Consider the following 14,968-nt stretch of genomic DNA (forward strand, 5'->3'; position numbering starts at 1 on the left):
AAATGAGTTAAAGTGGCAATGGAGTTCAGCCTATGTAGAATTTAAACCTTTAAATACCTTTATATTTAAACACCCTTCCTTTTTTGTATATACGTAAATAGGACCAACTTAATTTATGTCAGTTCACCCAAATAAAACATTTCTTTCTCACCTACTTTACTTGTAGTGGTAGCCATGCACATGGTTGTGGTTGTATTTCTCCATGTTAGGAGATATCACCCTCTGATATCTACAGCCTCCACACCCTAAAACATAGGAGGTAAAGTGGATTTAATTTGTGCTCATAGAAAAATGACAGTTAAGGAACTGAACAGCAATATCTCTTTCCAGAAACAGTCTTCACTTGAATTAGTGCGCTGATTTCACCTCTGTGGTGCAAATGAGGCCCTGAGAGCAAAGAACTAAACAGGCATCTGCTGAAAGTCTGAAAATACCCTCAAAACTTAGCAGTGTCTACTTCCAAAAATAATCTTCTCATTGTGTTTGAGAGCCTAATGCAAATCAGAAACAATAGTCTGAGTAAGTTTTAAGGATGCATCATTTTCCACCTTCTTAATTCTACCATTTGTAACTATTTATATACAGTTACAGGGGTCATAAGTAACAAATCTATTAAAAAACATCTTCTCTGACATTATACAAGAGTCAAAGACAGGATGAAGTTTCATGTTGATAATCCCTCTCTCTTTGACTTGGCAGAAATCATTTAGGTGTGACACTATCAGAGATTGCCAGCATGTCTCAACCTGGGATATTCAGCAACAACTATATTTTTAGTATCTTCGATCAGTGTCGCACTGTCGCGGAGTGGCATACAATCTGGCTGGTCGTTGACGCTTTCATCCTGATCACAGGAGTGGGGGCTAATGTTGCCTTGCTTTGGCTATTTATGAAAGAGAAGAAAGCACTGTCAGCCTCACAGGTACAGTAGATATTCATGTATTTATGTTAAACAACAGGTAGTTTCAGCTTGGTTAGGGTTAGGGGTATCTGCTTGGTATTGGAGAAATCCTATAAGACACTGTTTTCTTGTTAAACTTTAACCTACTTGTGTTAAACCTTTGTTTCTCAGGTTCTAGGTCTGAATCTTGTTGTGATGGATCTTCTCTACATGTCTATAAAGCCTGTCAGCTTGATTTACGACGCTAAGAGTGATATACAAGTCAACAGAACTAATTCAGGTGAACACTGCCAGAGACTGGTTACGAGCTTACCATTGCAGTGGCAGACGAAAATGTTTTGGATCGAAATTAATTACTTCAGTGAATTGCCACCATTTTTCTTGAAGGCTGACTCGATCTGCTCTCTTATCTGGGTTTTTCAAGTGGAAACTCCCACTCAGCCTTAGCAAAAAGCAGTGCCGTGGGTTACCACAGTAAGCTAAAAAAATTTAGTAAAAATGTTTTTGCTAATCTGATAGATGGAAACATGCTAACACCAACATAGAGGCCTATTTGGTAACCAATATGACAACAGAAAAATTGAAACTCCTTCAATGTCAATCCTGTCCAAATGATTTTAGAAAGCCTTTAAATTTGTCTGCAAAAGCCAAGTTCTAACCCTGAAATTGTCTATTATTCACCATATTTTTCAGCCACTGCCTGGCAACAACCCAACCCGCCACCTCCAATAGATAGGGCGAAAGACATCTTCAGTATGTTCAACATGATTGGCTGCCCCCTGCTGCTAGCCTGTATGTGCATTGAGCGCTACCTGGCGGTGGTTAGACCTGTGCTGTACCTGAGAGTGAGGAAGTGGGAGTACAGAATGGCTGTTTCTGCTGTAGTGTGGGCCATCACCTTGTCCTTCTGTCTGGTTACTGGTAAGTCTTAGCTAAGAGTTCAGCATAGAAACTCTGTATTGACCTCTGCCTCATGTTTGAGGATTGATGATTGATGAATTTCAGAAAGCATCTTCCTTCCAAAGTGGAATTTAAAGAGCCCCTATTATACTCCTTTTCAGCATCATATTTGTACTCTCGGGGTCTACTAGAAGAGGTTTACATGCTTTGATGTTCAACAAACGTATTATGTTTCTCACACTGCCCATTGTATTGCAGTGCCTCTGCCTGAAACACTCTGTCTGATATCTTGGCCCCGCCTTCCCAAAAAGCCCAGTCTGCTCTGATTGGTCAGCTGGCCCACTCCGTTGTAATTGGTCAACCAAATTCATACTAACCACTGGGTGGTCTGTGTGTGCTCAGGCAGCACCTATGGGCAGCACATATGAAAAACTGGGCTGGCATTCTCAGTCAGTGACATCACTAGTCGAGGAATTTCAAACAGGAATGGGGGCGAGGCGTTTCAGGCAGTTAAGAAAAAAATGCTCTCTGTAGGAGAGAAAGCTCCATTTGGAGTGAAATGTGTTTTTTTGTACTGTATATATCTATTACAGACACAAAAACTAAATAACACACTAAAAGATGGGTAAAAATTTAAAAAAAAAAAAGCATAATAAAGGCTTTTTAATGTTTTAAGCTGACATTTTAATTTCCTTGTGTTTTACAGGTTTAGTGAATAATGTAGTTATCATTCTGGTGCCTGTTTCCACCATTGTCTCCTGCCTCTTCCTCTTAATGCTCGCCTGCCTTGGGAGTGTGGTGTGGTCACTGCAGCAGCGAAGTCCTGCCCACACCACATGTGGTAACCAAGCCAACTCTGCTTCACCCTTAAAGAGGCAGGCAGTGACTAATGTGTTGTTTGTGGTGGTGCCTGCAATGATGGCTTACCTACCAGTCCTGCTGACGCTTCCCATGGTCGTACACATACTCTGTTGCAATGATTTGGGTCCGGTCATTTGTAATGTTCTTGAATTATCTTCGTTATTCCCCAGGTTTGGTGTATACATAGGTCCTCTGTTCTATCTCTCTAAGGCACGTCAAATGTGCTGCCTAAGTGAAACAGGAAAGACACTTAATGAATAGAGCTCATGGTGCTAATATCAGTATTGTGATATTAGCACCAATATCAGTGAACAGTGAATGTGTGACTTAGTGTATCTTTTTGGTAGTCTTGCATTGCCAGACCTATCTACACAGCACTGCGGAGTAGTGTCTGACCCCTCCACACATATCTCCACACATACATTCTGGGATAAAATGCTCTAGATTGTTTGCATTTCTTTAAACCAATCACAATCGTCTTGGGCAAAGAAGACGCCACATACGATATTAAATGAAGTTAATTGTTTACACAATACAGTAACGTGAGCTATTTAAATTAGCTGGATACATGGTTAAACCTCATTTGCTCTTACCAGTGTATCACCATGTGTGAGACTCCATGCCAGTCGGTCCCAAAACGTCCCAGTTACAGAGTAAATGCCTTAAACATAATCTTTATAAAACTTTAAAATCATTCCCCGAAAGAGCCAAGCAGGCCTGTCTTGTTGCATCTAAATTTTCTTCAAAACTTACCATTATTTACCGTGTAGCTTGCTAGCTCAAAGTTTGTTGTTGTTTCCCGAAGCAAGAGTTAGACAACGGCAACACACATTGCTGGAACAAACGGCGCCAATTATCCTCGTTGATCCAGACTATCTTTTAGCGAGCTGTTATATTATAAACATGCATTAAACAAGGAAATCCAAATTTACAATCAGTGTCCAATCTCATCAGTCATCAGGCCAACATTTCAAATAATGAGATAAATGTATGTAAAAGTAACAGGGGCATTTCTACATACCCATAATGTTGTGCTATGGCCCTGAAAAGTAATCCATGTGAGCAAAAACCTTAGATTTCCATTATTCGGAACACTCCGCTTCCAACTGTTTTTTTTCTACTCTCGGCTCAAGCTTACATCAACTGGAGCCATTTCTTTGAAACATAAAAGCGTGTTAACCTTTTGTAGTCCTTCTAGTTAGATTTTAACACTGCCCACTCCTCTGTGTCTTATCTGACAAACACAATTTATGTTGATGAAATAATGTAATGATATAAAAGCTATTACAGAATAAGAAATCTTTCCACCCACAAATTGATGGTTGCAGGATATATATTTCCATAGATGTGTGAGCAAGTGAAAGCACCATGTTCTTCTGTTTTGTGTCTTGTGTTGCATTGTAAACTTTACACCTACATATGTAAATATGTTTTTCATATATTAAATATTGTGAGTACAAATGGTTTCAAACTTTAGAAGAAGGATAGTAGATTTGGTTTAATCAATTTTCATTTCATTCATTTGTAATTGGCAACGCACATTTATCACTATTTCTGTAAACTTGCCCAGCTGGCTTATTTTCAATATGTCCAATAGCAAGATGTTTTGAAACCAATGAGATTATTTTAGTAATTAGAAGTATGGAGCATTTTAAATCTGAGGAAATTAGTAGAATATCCTCAGCATAATGTCAAATCTTAGATTCAAAAACTGGTATTTTGACCAATTTAGATTATTCCTAATGGCTATGGCTTTTATATTGTTAGTACAAATATTAGCCCCTTGAAAAGATAGATTATTGTTTGTAATGAATCGAAAATGCCTTGTCTCAGAATCACAAGGCAACATCGTGGAACAGCCTGCAAGCTGACACGGCTCAGTGACTTCTTTAACATATTTGCTTTAAAGCATTTACTTACATGTTATGATTCTGCTTTGTTGCCTTCATTTTCAGTGAGTTTGTATAATAAGAAATAAAGAATGACTCTTCTCTTCTCTGACTTCGTATTTATTCCAGGATTTAACACGTGATACCAATATGGATGGACAGCCGTGTTTGTTAAAAATAAGGACTTGATGAGTTTCTAACATTTTATGACCATGACAGTAATTCCTATTACCTGCATGTTTGACTTGTTCTGTATTGTGTAAAGGCCAACAATGTTCTCAAATAAATACAAAAAAAATACATTATTTGTTCTCATTTGTCTTTCTCTATATCAGCATTGTTTCAGGTAGGAAAGTTCTACAGTTTTTTACAATTTTGAAATATGATTTAAAATGTAACTTTTAGTTTTTGTTGATTCTAGCAGCTGCTTTGGACAAAAGTGCACCTGCTGTCGTAAAGGTGTTTTCTTTACGGTGCTGTATTGCCTACTGTAGATTACTGAGTAAGTGTTCCCGGGAGGTCATTTAGTCACGATGAATGTTTTGCTCAGACAGAAAATCATTCATTTACATTAAAATAAGAAGTTGGAGATACAACGTAGCTTGTAGTTGTTCTTCGTTTAATTTCCTTCTTTTCTGTGATGGTCCTGCCCCAGTATCAGCCATAACTACAGCAGATAACTTCTAAAATAAAATTAAAATACAACTAGGCCTATATAAAGAAACCTCCTGCTTCCTTTTACCTGGCTGGATACGATAATACCGTCTTTTCCGGTGTTACGCCAAAATCTGTGACTTTGCGCGAAATATCGGAGCTGGGCAAAGGCATTAATAAAAACTATATAAAACTAGCGTTCTTTTCACTGTTCGTCTCGTTTGCTGTTACTGGTCATTTATGATCATCAGATGAAAAATTACACAGTTTCAGAAACATTTCAAAGTTACATATACAGTAGTTACTTTATGTATTTAGTTGATGGAGTTATGCATGAGTTAACTCATGCAGAGCCTCCTGCCTCTGGCTAATTTAACGGCTACTCACAAGGATATGACAAAATTGAAATTTGACAAAATAGAATTCAGACCATTTATGAAAATTAGTTTTACTTTCAAAGACCTCTGTTCCTTGTTACAGCAGATACACCAACGACAATTTGCACATACAAATATCAGACATTTTGTCTTTCGATAGCAGGACATGTTCAATACGCTTTAGTGTCCATTTCAAATGGCACTGATGGCAACAGCAAATATTGCCCAACTGTTTTGCTCATAAAGCGAGAGCACACAACGGTTGATTTACAATTGAACCTGTTCAGAAACAGCATGTGTTCAAGGCAACACAAGCACACATTGTGCTTTCAAGATTAGAGGAACCAGTGATATAACCATAGTTTACAGGTGCAGTACAAAGGCCAGTCACTGAGTTTAAAAGTCACTCTTCAGTACATTTTAGGGGTTATTCTGGGATAAAATGTCTTACTTTTTTAATGAACTCACTTTCCCCTCAGCCTGACAACCCCAGATGATTAACATTAACCAGTTAATTTGGTCAAAATCAATAATGTAGTCATTCACGATCGTGGCCACACATGCTCAGACCTTCAGACCTCAGACAGTCTTGTGGCTGCGTTGCATTCTGGACTTTTTTTTGGCTAATTAGGGTGTTAAAATTGGTCTCTCAATTTGCCTCTTCACTGATGAGTTTTAATCTAGGCACTTTGATTTTGGAATGATACCAAATGTAAAAAGCCACCAAATAACTAAATTGATTCAGAATAGCTGTTGAGATGCTTCAAGGTTATTTTTTTTTCATTTTTAAGGGGCTGCTGTGGTAATGGAACATTCAGAAATAGATAAACTGCAAAAGTATTGTCTCCCTACCAAGACGCACACTATGCTAATTTCTGTGCAGTGTTAAGCTTGATTTATGCTTCTGCGTTAAATCTACGCCGTGGCTACGTAAGTAGGTATGTGGAGATACCGACCTACGCCAGACCCTACGCCGTAGCCTGACGTGCACCTCTTGAAAAATGTAACTACACGTCGCAGCGACGCACGTTGCTCGGCCGTGGTTTGGTAGCGTCGCAAAGAGATCGACGCACACACCAACGCACAAGTATAAACTTCAGGCCACTTACGTAGGTTCTAATTGCTAATAGCTGTTATTAGCTAGCTGGCAAAATTGGACATTGTGTGTCTCTTGTAATTTAGTTGTAAAAACGTTTGCCCACATCATTTTCTAATGGTTCAAAGTCTAATAATTCTTTCATAATCCATTCTGAGCGTGCACATATTGTTAGTTGGGCTTACACTACCGGTCAAAAGTTTGGGGTCACTTTGAAATTTCCATTCCACTCCATTATAGACAGAATACCAGCTGAGATCAGTTGCATTGTTTTTTTCAGTTTTCAGATTACATTATGTGCTTACATAATTGCAAAAGGGTTCTCCAATGTTTTCTCAGTTAGCCTTTTAAAATGATATTAGATTAGTAAACAGAATGTACCTTTGGAACATTGGATGAATGGTTGCTGATAATGGCCAATGTAGATATTGCATTAAAGATCAGCCACTTTCTACAACAGTCGGGAACCCTTTTGAAGCGACTCTGAGTCCATGAAAAGCGCTAAACAAATTAAATTTATTATTATTATTATTATTATTATAATAATAATCTCAGAATGAAATAGCACAATGGGGTGTAAACAATAAACACAGCGCTTTCAAGCCGGAGAGCGGAGTTCACTTCGCGGCAAAAATAAAATACTTACACCCAGGAAACGCTTGTTTGTTCCTCGGGAGTGTTCTAATCACAATCTTTTTCCTAAACTTAACTAGTCGTCTTGGTGCCTAAACTTAACTGTCAGAGCTGCGTGACGTTCACTTTTTTTGGCTAAACTCCACTACCTATATAATATAAAAATATAATATAATGATAATATAAAATATTGAATTACTTTTTTTACTACTGTATTATTACTGTATGTCCTTAGAAAGATGACCAACTGCTTTTTAAATGCTTTAAATACAGGAGATCTTTTAAATCCACATTTGAGTAAATATTTTGCCAGCCGAATCAAATTGTTTCCAGGATGTTAAACCTTTTATCCTTTGTTTAATTAGAACACATTTGTTGTTCTAAATATTTGCCTCTTTCTTTACAGGGATTGTATAAAAGGTGATAACACCATATGTCCATGAATATTTGATATGAGATTTAAGTTTTACAGTTCATTATAATTCCTCCTCGGCATTGAGGAGTTGAATGTTTGGTCCGTGGCGTTTTGCCAGTAACTCTGGTTGACTTCTTGCTTTTTCACAGAATATTTAGTTTGTATGCCCCCTGGCGTTTCAGAGAATACTGCAACGAACAAAGCGCTGAGCATAGACGCTTTGTACGTGCTCCTAGCTCGCGCGCCATCAGAGGATAAACCAGGCTTGAGGCATCTCTATGTATATTTGCAAAAATTAAATGCAATTGTCAATAAAGGGAGGAAAGCATTTTACGTTCTTTTTAGCCTTCTTCAGTACTTACTGGAAACAATATCGGACAACACTTCTAAACGTGGTATTTTTTACATGACTTAAATAGGGTCTGGAGGGGATCTTCTAAAAACTGAGTAAAAAAATAAATAAAATGGAAGAATCACATGTTATGAAAAACATATACGTCATCCCCGGGTACCGAAGGTTTTTTGCAAATGTTCAAAGGTTTTAGGAGTTTCTCTAGCAACACTGCACATGGCAGGAGTCTGATTCCCCCCCGGGGCCTCGTCACTCATTGGGCGTCAGAGCAGAGCGAATAGCTCAATCGTTGTGCACTGGAAGTCTGGGTTTAAGAGGAAGTGTCACAGACACACACTGAATCTACACATGCTCCGCGGGACACAAGAACCTCACATTCGGGTGGCTGGGTAGCTCACCTGGTAGAGCATGCGCCAATATGCAGAGAGGCCTGGACGCAGCGACCGCGGGTTCGGTTCGGTTCCGAACTGCGGCCCTTTGCTGCATGTCGTTCCCCCTCTCTCTCCCGTTTCATGTCTAAGCTGTGCTGTCACAAAGAAAGACCTAAAATGCCAAAAAAGTTATCTTAAATAAAACAAACTTGAACCTCACATTCATTCAGGCGAGAGCCAGGGGGACCAACAAGGTAATCACAGTAACTTAATTTCTATTAACGTTTTCTATTTGTCCTGTTTCCTCAAGTACGACATGGTTCAGTGGGATCAAATGTGCAAGGCCAGCTCAGCGGGCCACAGAGCAAACCAGTGAACGAGTTCTCTGCGTGAGAGCATGTGCGAGCTTAATGTCTGTGCGTCCTCTAGAAAGGCCAGTGCAAGTCTTCAAAGTCCTCCGATTGACCCATGTTCACATCCGTCTCCAGCAAGCTCATGATGACCGCCATGGCTGCCTCGTCGCTGCTGAAGCTGCTCAGGCCCGGCACCAAGTCCAAGTCCAGCTGGGACGGCTCGCCTGGGTGACACACAGCAAAGAATGTTTTTTATTTAATTGTATACTTTTTATTGATCCCCAGTGGGGAAATTACAATTATTTCACTCTGTTGTGTTAGAACACACTACACACAGGCCTGAAATACACACACACATACTCAGGTCCTATACATGCACAAATGGAGAGATGTCAGAGTGAGTGACAGGCGCCCCGAGCAGTTAGGGGGAGGGGGTTTGGTGCCTTGCTCAAGGAGGTGAACTGGCACCTCTCCAGCTACCAGTCCACACGTACGGGGACCAGCTACCCTCCGGTTCCCAACCCAACTTCCTATGGACTGAGCTACTGCCACCCCAACAAATCAGACCTTTAGGGGGAAAAAACTGACGCTGTGGAATATCGGGACTGTCCTTCCCCATAAGGCCGCATTCACACAGCCTGTGTCGGCCGTCCGACGGTTGGGCAAAAACGCAGGTCTCTCCATTCAGTCCCCTCCAAAAAAAAAAACGCAGCAGGCCTGTGGCAAAAAGGTGAGACTGACTAAACTTTTGGAGAAATCCCACGTCACGCTGCGTTGGCTTATCAAGTAACCAGCAATCAGACTTGTCAGAGTGGTTTGAGCAGTGGTTTGAGCAATGGTTTGAGGCGGCGTGAGAATCCCGTACAGTAAACAAGAAGCATCACTGCCTTATTGCTGCCACGAGTAGGTTTTAAAACACTATGAGGGTAAAAAACGAAATACAAGCACTGAACTGCCTGGGAGTTTGTGTAACAGCTTCCTGCATGTCCATGTTTCCTGCAACAACAAAGCACTCGCTAGTCTCTTGTCTTTCTCTCTCTCCTGTGAAATAAAGCTGCCTTCAAGTGTGGTCGGAAAAATCGAGATCCATAAACGATCTGATGGAAAACAGTAATTGTGAAACATAAAGTCTACTTGTGCTACGTTGGGGGGTTAAAGAACCCAACAGGACGTCACACAAATGGGCCGTTTCATTGACACTCCCCCTGCCGCACAACCCTGCGGCAAATCGCTGGATCGCTTCTTTTGGTCTGAAGTAAAACGACCCCATAGGTTGTTTGTACATGCTATTGGGACCCATATTTAGGTTTATAGTTGCAGCGACCTCTAGTGCCCGTAGTACTTATGACAGAAGCAAAGTAGGAAGTCAGGTGACGTAGTATAAAGAGCGAGAAAGTCCACTTAGGGAGGAGGTCAGAGTAGGTAGTGGTGGAAGAAGTATTAAGATCCTTTACTTAAGTAAAAGTACTAATACCACACTGTAAAATACTCTGTTACAAGTAAGAGTCCTGCACTGAAAATGTTACTTAAGTAAAAGTATGTAAGTACTCATATCAGGAAAACGTACTTAAAAGTATAAAAAGTAAAAGTATTCAATGCTGAAAAATCCTCACATTTTAGAAACTGGAAACGATCCAAACTGTTGTGTGTTTAATGGTCTAATCATTTCAGCTGGACTTATAGGCCGTTAGGGGTTGGCTTTCTTTAATTTATAATAAAACCTTGTATTCTTTAAACAATGTGTTTTGTGTGCAAAAATCTTAAGCTGTAAAGTAATTAGTACTTTGTTCTTTGATGGAATCGGATTAATTCGTATAGGATTGTGTTTTATTTGATTTATTTTTATTTTTTCTCTTTTAAAGTGTGTTGATTGTTGACATAAATAAAAAATAAGAAATAAATTTAAAAAAAACCTGTTTGGGTGTACATACGATGTACCCTACATTTTGCTCCCGTATACCACAATGCAAAGCAGTCGTGTTTTCCCGGAGGGGAAGAAGAAGCAGAAGTAACCGCAAAAACTGAAAGAGGAAAAATGGAGCGGACTTTCATTTCTAAACATTGGAAATGTAACACATATACAACCTTTTACTATTCTCCTGAGTGCTCGTATTGTTCCAGGGACGTATTTTTGTTTGGGTTTGTTGATGATGATGCTGGGCAGCGCGCCCCCTCTCCCTCACACAAATAACCGGCGCATCTACAGACACAACAATGTTTTCAGTGTAGTGACCGAAATCTCGTTTGGTCGTTCCCTATATAGTTCACTATATAATAAACACTATATAGGGAATAGTGAATGAGTGAATGAGGGAACAGATTCCGACACAGCTAAAGACTGATGTGAGTTCTTTGTCAATAGAACATGTCAAAAGCATTTTTTGAAGCCTTTGGACAGGGTTTTGTGAGTGTGGCCCATTTCCTCTTCTTTTTGCAGAGAAGTAGAGAAAAACTGATAATACCTTGGATTGGGTTAATGTTTATCCTGCTGACAGCAGCCAAGCTTTCAGAAGTTGCACTGCTCGTGCCCGCTGCTGTCCTCGAGTCACACTGGGACTGGGATGAACTGCCTGATGCCTCCTCTCTGCTGGACGCCTGCAAAAAGTCAGGGTAAACGTTAAAACACCACACAGGGCCTCATGTTTCATGTTTCCTCTACTGAAGTGGAGTAATTAAACTCAGGAAAACAAGTTGCTGAAGTGTCTTAATATACATACATTTTCCTGTGCAAAGTTTTGCACAATATTTGTCTTCAGAGGGTGATAAAGAATAATATAAGTACCTGTCTGTCAATGACAAAGAAGTATCACAGGTCACATTTTAATACGTCTTACATTGGAATAAGACTTACACACTATAAGGACATGTGAGCATGCTGTCGTGGAAATACAAGTCAATATAAGTCAAGCTGTGACTTCAGTTACATGTGATGGAATCATTCTATTACAAGTAACAGTACTTTATATTTTTGTTACATGAGGTTGCAAATTCAATGAATTGTCTGGTTACGACTAGAGATGGTCCGATACCATTTTTTGCTTCCCGATACTGATTCTGATACCTGAACTTGCATATTGGCCGATACCGAGTACCGATCCGATACCAGTGTGTCATATATTTTATTATGTTTTAATAATATGTATACTACTATCCCTGTATGGATGTGATATGATTTCTATCTTTGTTGTCGGCCTGGCTCAGGTTAAACTCTTTGTGAAACAATGAACGCCACAGAACTTTCTTTTATTATCCAGTTTGACAGTCAGTTATAACGGAAAAAGAACATAAATAAACTACTTTAACGTAGATTTTTTTTTAGGGCTGTATTATGTGGTATCGGATCGGTGCATTAACTCCAGTACTTCCCGATACCGATACCAGCGTTTAACGCAGTATCGGAGGCGATACCGATACTGGTCAACAAGCACACTGATTATGGCTTGATTTCATAAATGCTAAGAAAAATAATTGAATTTGCCTCCAAGTAAATAATGATAAGAAATGATGAAGAGGTCACCCACACTAGTGCTGGTTTGTGGGGAAACCTGTGGACACTTCTCCTGGGTCGGGCCAAACGGACTGCAAGCCCTGCTGGATGGAGACGAGTTCATCCTGGAACACAGCAGGAGATTAAATGACTTGAAATTTGAATTATCAGAAATATTCTTCCAGGCTTGTTATAACTGTTTATATTTGTATCCTATTTGATGTGCCCTACCCCGCTACATGGCACTGCATTTACACATGGCACTTTTTTGTGAACTGTGTAGGGAAGAACTGAACAACGGTTCATCACTTCGTCGGAAGTGGACAAGCAAGATTACCGGTCATTATCAGTCATTGCGCCTCGCTGGAATGACTATTAACATCTGGTAAATTCATTACACAACAGTGTACCAGACTACGCTATCTTTCATCCACATGAGCCAAAAATACATTTTCTGGCGTTTCTCAGTCTAGAAGGCACCAACTTCTAAACAAATTTCACATTTCTACTACATAAATGACCCAATTTAATAAATATTCATCTTTCCAGCGGTGAAATATCCCTTTAATACATATATATACACACACACACACACACAACGCACCTGTAGGAGTCCATGAGCTCGTTTGCGATCTGGGTCCCTATGCTGCCTGCGTAGATCATTGTGCCCAAACCACTGGAAAGGCTGGGAATTATGGGTATTTGCTTTGTGTCTTCTGTGAAAGCAGAGTACAATAAAATCAACATTTACATTTTAAAAAATCCCACACAAGAGATGAATGCCTATATGAATACACTCCATGTTTTTCTTACCCTGAAGTGCTTTTGAGTTGCCTGCCTCCTCATCTTTTGTGTGACCAGGCCCCCTGCTGGTGCAAAAGAGTATTTATGCTGCTAAATTCATGGTTAAACTGTATTTTTAAAGCTGTGTTATGGCACAATATGAAATCAACACAGAAACAGAAACATTTTGGATCAGTTTTTGGTGCTGTAAAATATGAGAGCAGAGCATGAATTAATGGGTTTGTAACACCTTCTAAAGCTACATTGTATCTGACACAGGTAACACTTAATATCCACATCTTCATAAATAAATCGATACTTACGAGATAACCTGGTTTGAAGACACGATAAACTCGACTTCTTTGGTCCATGGATTTGTGAAACTAAACCACTGACTTTGGAGTGAAACGTAGGAGCCATATTTTGTCTTGAACTTGTAGCACCGTGTCTCGATCTTCTCTTTGCTTCGCAGAACTGCCAAGAGATTGGACACCAGTGTTATCACAGAGTTAAGTTGAAAAGTCCAATTTCATGAACTTCTACTCAACACAAGTGTTGCATTTTGGAAACATAGATATCTTGATTTGGGGTTCAAATGTCTCAGTTAAGTTCTTGATTTAATCAGATATAGGGTTAAAGGAGAATTCCGGCCAATTTTTACGTTAATCTTGATCGCTATAAATATGCAAGTACAGTCCATAGAAAAAAAAACGAGCGGAATCGGTGCTGGCAACACGGAGTAGCTGCAGCTACGTCTACAAGCTTCCACTTAGCTGAAATGGCAGTTGTTGGGGCAAGTTTTAGAGTGCCTTTGTGCCTCTTAACAGACACAAAATGCAATTAAAATGTCTGTGCAACATGAACAGGGCCCTTACGTGACAACAAGATGCGCTTTCAACTCAGACATTGTTTAAATTCACCTACCCTGTCTCTATCCTGCCAGTAGCTAGCTCGCTCAAAATTAACATAACAATTGGCCAGAATTCTCCTTTAACATTTCCATCCGTGGCTGCTTTGTTCCATCACCTTGCCTGTGTTTGTCTGCGAGGTGCAGCAAGTCGTCCTGGTGGAAGTACTCATAGCACGACGTGCCGAGAACTTCCTGCGGCAAGTAACCGATAACTGTCGTGGCTCTGGGAAAAGGGAGAGGATGCAAAAGGAGTTTAGTTACTCTGGTGTCTTTCACCGTCTCTCAGGATTGTGCCGCTTCAAAAACAAGTGACAAGTGGAAATGGAAGTGAATGCTGTATAAATGAGCCGCTCCACATGGAACATTCAGCAGTTACACATATGGGAAATTAGATTAAATGATTCACTATAGACTACTTGTGGTATTACAGAGTTTCCCCATAGTGTATTGCAAGACTGGTGGCCCACCGGGCCTAAGTTGCCCCCCCACCAGGCCTAAGTTGCCCCCCACCAGGCCTAAGCCACTGGGGAACATTTTTTGAATGTATTTTCAAGACGTTTTTTGAACTAGTTTCAGTTGGGCGGCTCGGTTGGAACTTAGATGTAGTCTTATTTTCAAATATCCAGTTAGCGTTTAGCACTGACTTAATGTAGAGCCCTCTGAAATCTGTCTTATAGCTTTTTTCAATTGTCTAAATTGACAGCTGAAGAGAAAAAAACTGCGCTCAGAGGCCTCCTTCCATCCACTTTACCATTTCTTTTCAGCTAAACTGTGTGCTAGGGCTGCTCAATTACGGAAAAATAAGTTAAGAGTTTACTTGCAAAACGTAATGTGCAAAATAATGTTGCAGTGTCTTGCAGATAGAGTTGAAATCAGGAAACTCACTGCTGTTCTACAAAAGTGAACTTGCCGTCGATGGCCCAGCGGGTCACAAACTCAGAGGGCCTGATGGTGAGCTCTTTGGGAGGCTGGTGGGACATGGGAGT

At 40.0% G+C, this 14,968-nt stretch overlaps 1 protein-coding gene across 7 annotated transcripts in view; it reads right to left on the bottom strand.

The window, feature by feature from the left end:
• Positions 1 to 8,276: 8,276 nt before the first annotated feature.
• LOC116054747 (aryl hydrocarbon receptor nuclear translocator-like protein 2) overlaps positions 8,277 to 14,968 on the bottom strand; it is a 31,232-nt gene continuing 24,540 nt past the window's right edge. For 2 of the 7 annotated variants that reach the window (XM_035996250.1, XM_035996248.1), the window contains 8 exons: positions 14,868 to 14,968; positions 14,099 to 14,205; positions 13,396 to 13,546; positions 13,103 to 13,158; positions 12,894 to 13,005; positions 12,324 to 12,417; positions 11,265 to 11,397; positions 8,277 to 9,026 (listed from right to left, as the gene is read on the bottom strand). The exon at positions 14,868 to 14,968 is cut by the window's right edge and continues 134 nt beyond it. In XM_035996250.1, coding sequence (XP_035852143.1) covers positions 8,875 to 9,026; positions 11,265 to 11,397; positions 12,324 to 12,417; positions 12,894 to 13,005; positions 13,103 to 13,158; positions 13,396 to 13,546; positions 14,099 to 14,205; positions 14,868 to 14,968 — 906 coding nt within the window. In that variant the 3' untranslated portion in view covers positions 8,277 to 8,874. Of the gene's footprint in view, positions 9,027 to 11,264; positions 11,398 to 12,231; positions 12,418 to 12,893; positions 13,006 to 13,102; positions 13,159 to 13,395; positions 13,547 to 14,098; positions 14,206 to 14,867 lie in introns of those variants that run through there. The other 5 variants (XM_031306459.2, XM_035996249.1, XM_031306458.2 and 2 more) reach the window with 5 other exon arrangements.

The sequence above is a fragment of the Sander lucioperca genome, chromosome 20 (genome assembly GCF_008315115.2).
Source record: "Sander lucioperca isolate FBNREF2018 chromosome 20, SLUC_FBN_1.2, whole genome shotgun sequence".
Classification (NCBI taxonomy): Eukaryota; Metazoa; Chordata; class Actinopteri; order Perciformes; family Percidae; genus Sander; species Sander lucioperca.